General features: G+C 44.2%; 1 protein-coding gene across 1 annotated transcript in view; it reads right to left on the minus strand.

The window, feature by feature from the left end:
* Nucleotides 1–1070, minus strand: part of LCT (lactase) — a 48715-nt gene that overhangs the window by 25494 nt on the left and 22151 nt on the right. The window contains exon 5 of the mRNA XM_008060781.1: nucleotides 529–607. Within this exon, the coding sequence (XP_008058972.1) occupies nucleotides 529–607 (79 nt within the window). The remainder of the gene's footprint in view (nucleotides 1–528; nucleotides 608–1070) is intronic.

The raw sequence follows: 1070 nt of genomic DNA on the forward strand, positions 1-1070 counted from the left end.
GCGACAGAGTGGGACTCCAACTCAAAAAAAAAAAAAAGAAAAGAAAACATGGCAGCTATAGCTCAAAGAGCCATGTGGAGACAGCAGAGTTTAACAAAGCATTGGCTGGCGTTTCACATTTTAATCAAGGAAATGGGTACAGAGAACTCACTTCACTCACTCAGATCATGTGACTTCATTGGGATGATCAGATCTATCTTTAACCTGGCTGCTTTTCCACAGGCTCACACTGTCTTCAACAAGATCTTAAACTAGAAGGCAGGGGTTCAAATCTCAGCTCTGCTAGTTGTGTGCAGTTGGGCAAATTGACAGGTGAGACAGCCAGAACTGCATGGGGCCGGGAGTAAGACTCGATGAGGCACAGGTTGTCTCTGCTTTCTCTCTGAGCCTTTATCTCTTGCCTATTAAATGGCCATAATAAACTCACAGGCCCAGGAGGTGATGACAACATGAGAGTACATATGTGAAGGAGAACAGAGTGTTCCATAAATATCAGTTATTGAGGGTCAACAGGCAATTTAACATTACCTTTTCTTGGAACTTGATGAACAACTCAGGAATCCATTAATATCAAACCCAATGGTGAGCACTTGGTCTTTATTTATGGCTGTAAGAGAAGAAGTTGAATTAACTCTATGTGAAGTCCACCCAAGAACATGCATGTCTGAAATTAACAGCTTTCCTGACTCACAACACACTCAAACTCCAAGTAACTGTTTCCACTCCTCTGGAAAAATACCATGGGCTGAGGACACAAGGTGGTCAGAAGTGATTTCTATTTCCTTATGACTTAAAATATGGTTCTTAAACTTCAGCATGAATCAAAATCACCTGCAGAGCTTCTTAAGACACAAATTGCTGGTTCCACCCCCTAGAGTGTCTGATCCAGCAGGTCTGAGGTAGGACCCAAGAATATGCATTTCTTTCTTTTTCTTTTTTTTTGAGTTGGAGTCTCACTCTGTTGCCCAGACTGGAGTGCAGTGACCGCTCCCGGCCACCACAGCCTCGACCTGCTGGGCTCTGGCGATCCTTCCGCCTCAGCCTTCCGAGTAGCCGGAATTACAGGTGCG

This window comes from Carlito syrichta, unplaced genomic scaffold, assembly GCF_000164805.1.
Source record: "Carlito syrichta isolate Samal-C Ts95f unplaced genomic scaffold, Tarsius_syrichta-2.0.1 Scaffold304727, whole genome shotgun sequence".
In the NCBI taxonomy this organism is placed as follows: domain Eukaryota; kingdom Metazoa; phylum Chordata; class Mammalia; order Primates; family Tarsiidae; genus Carlito; species Carlito syrichta.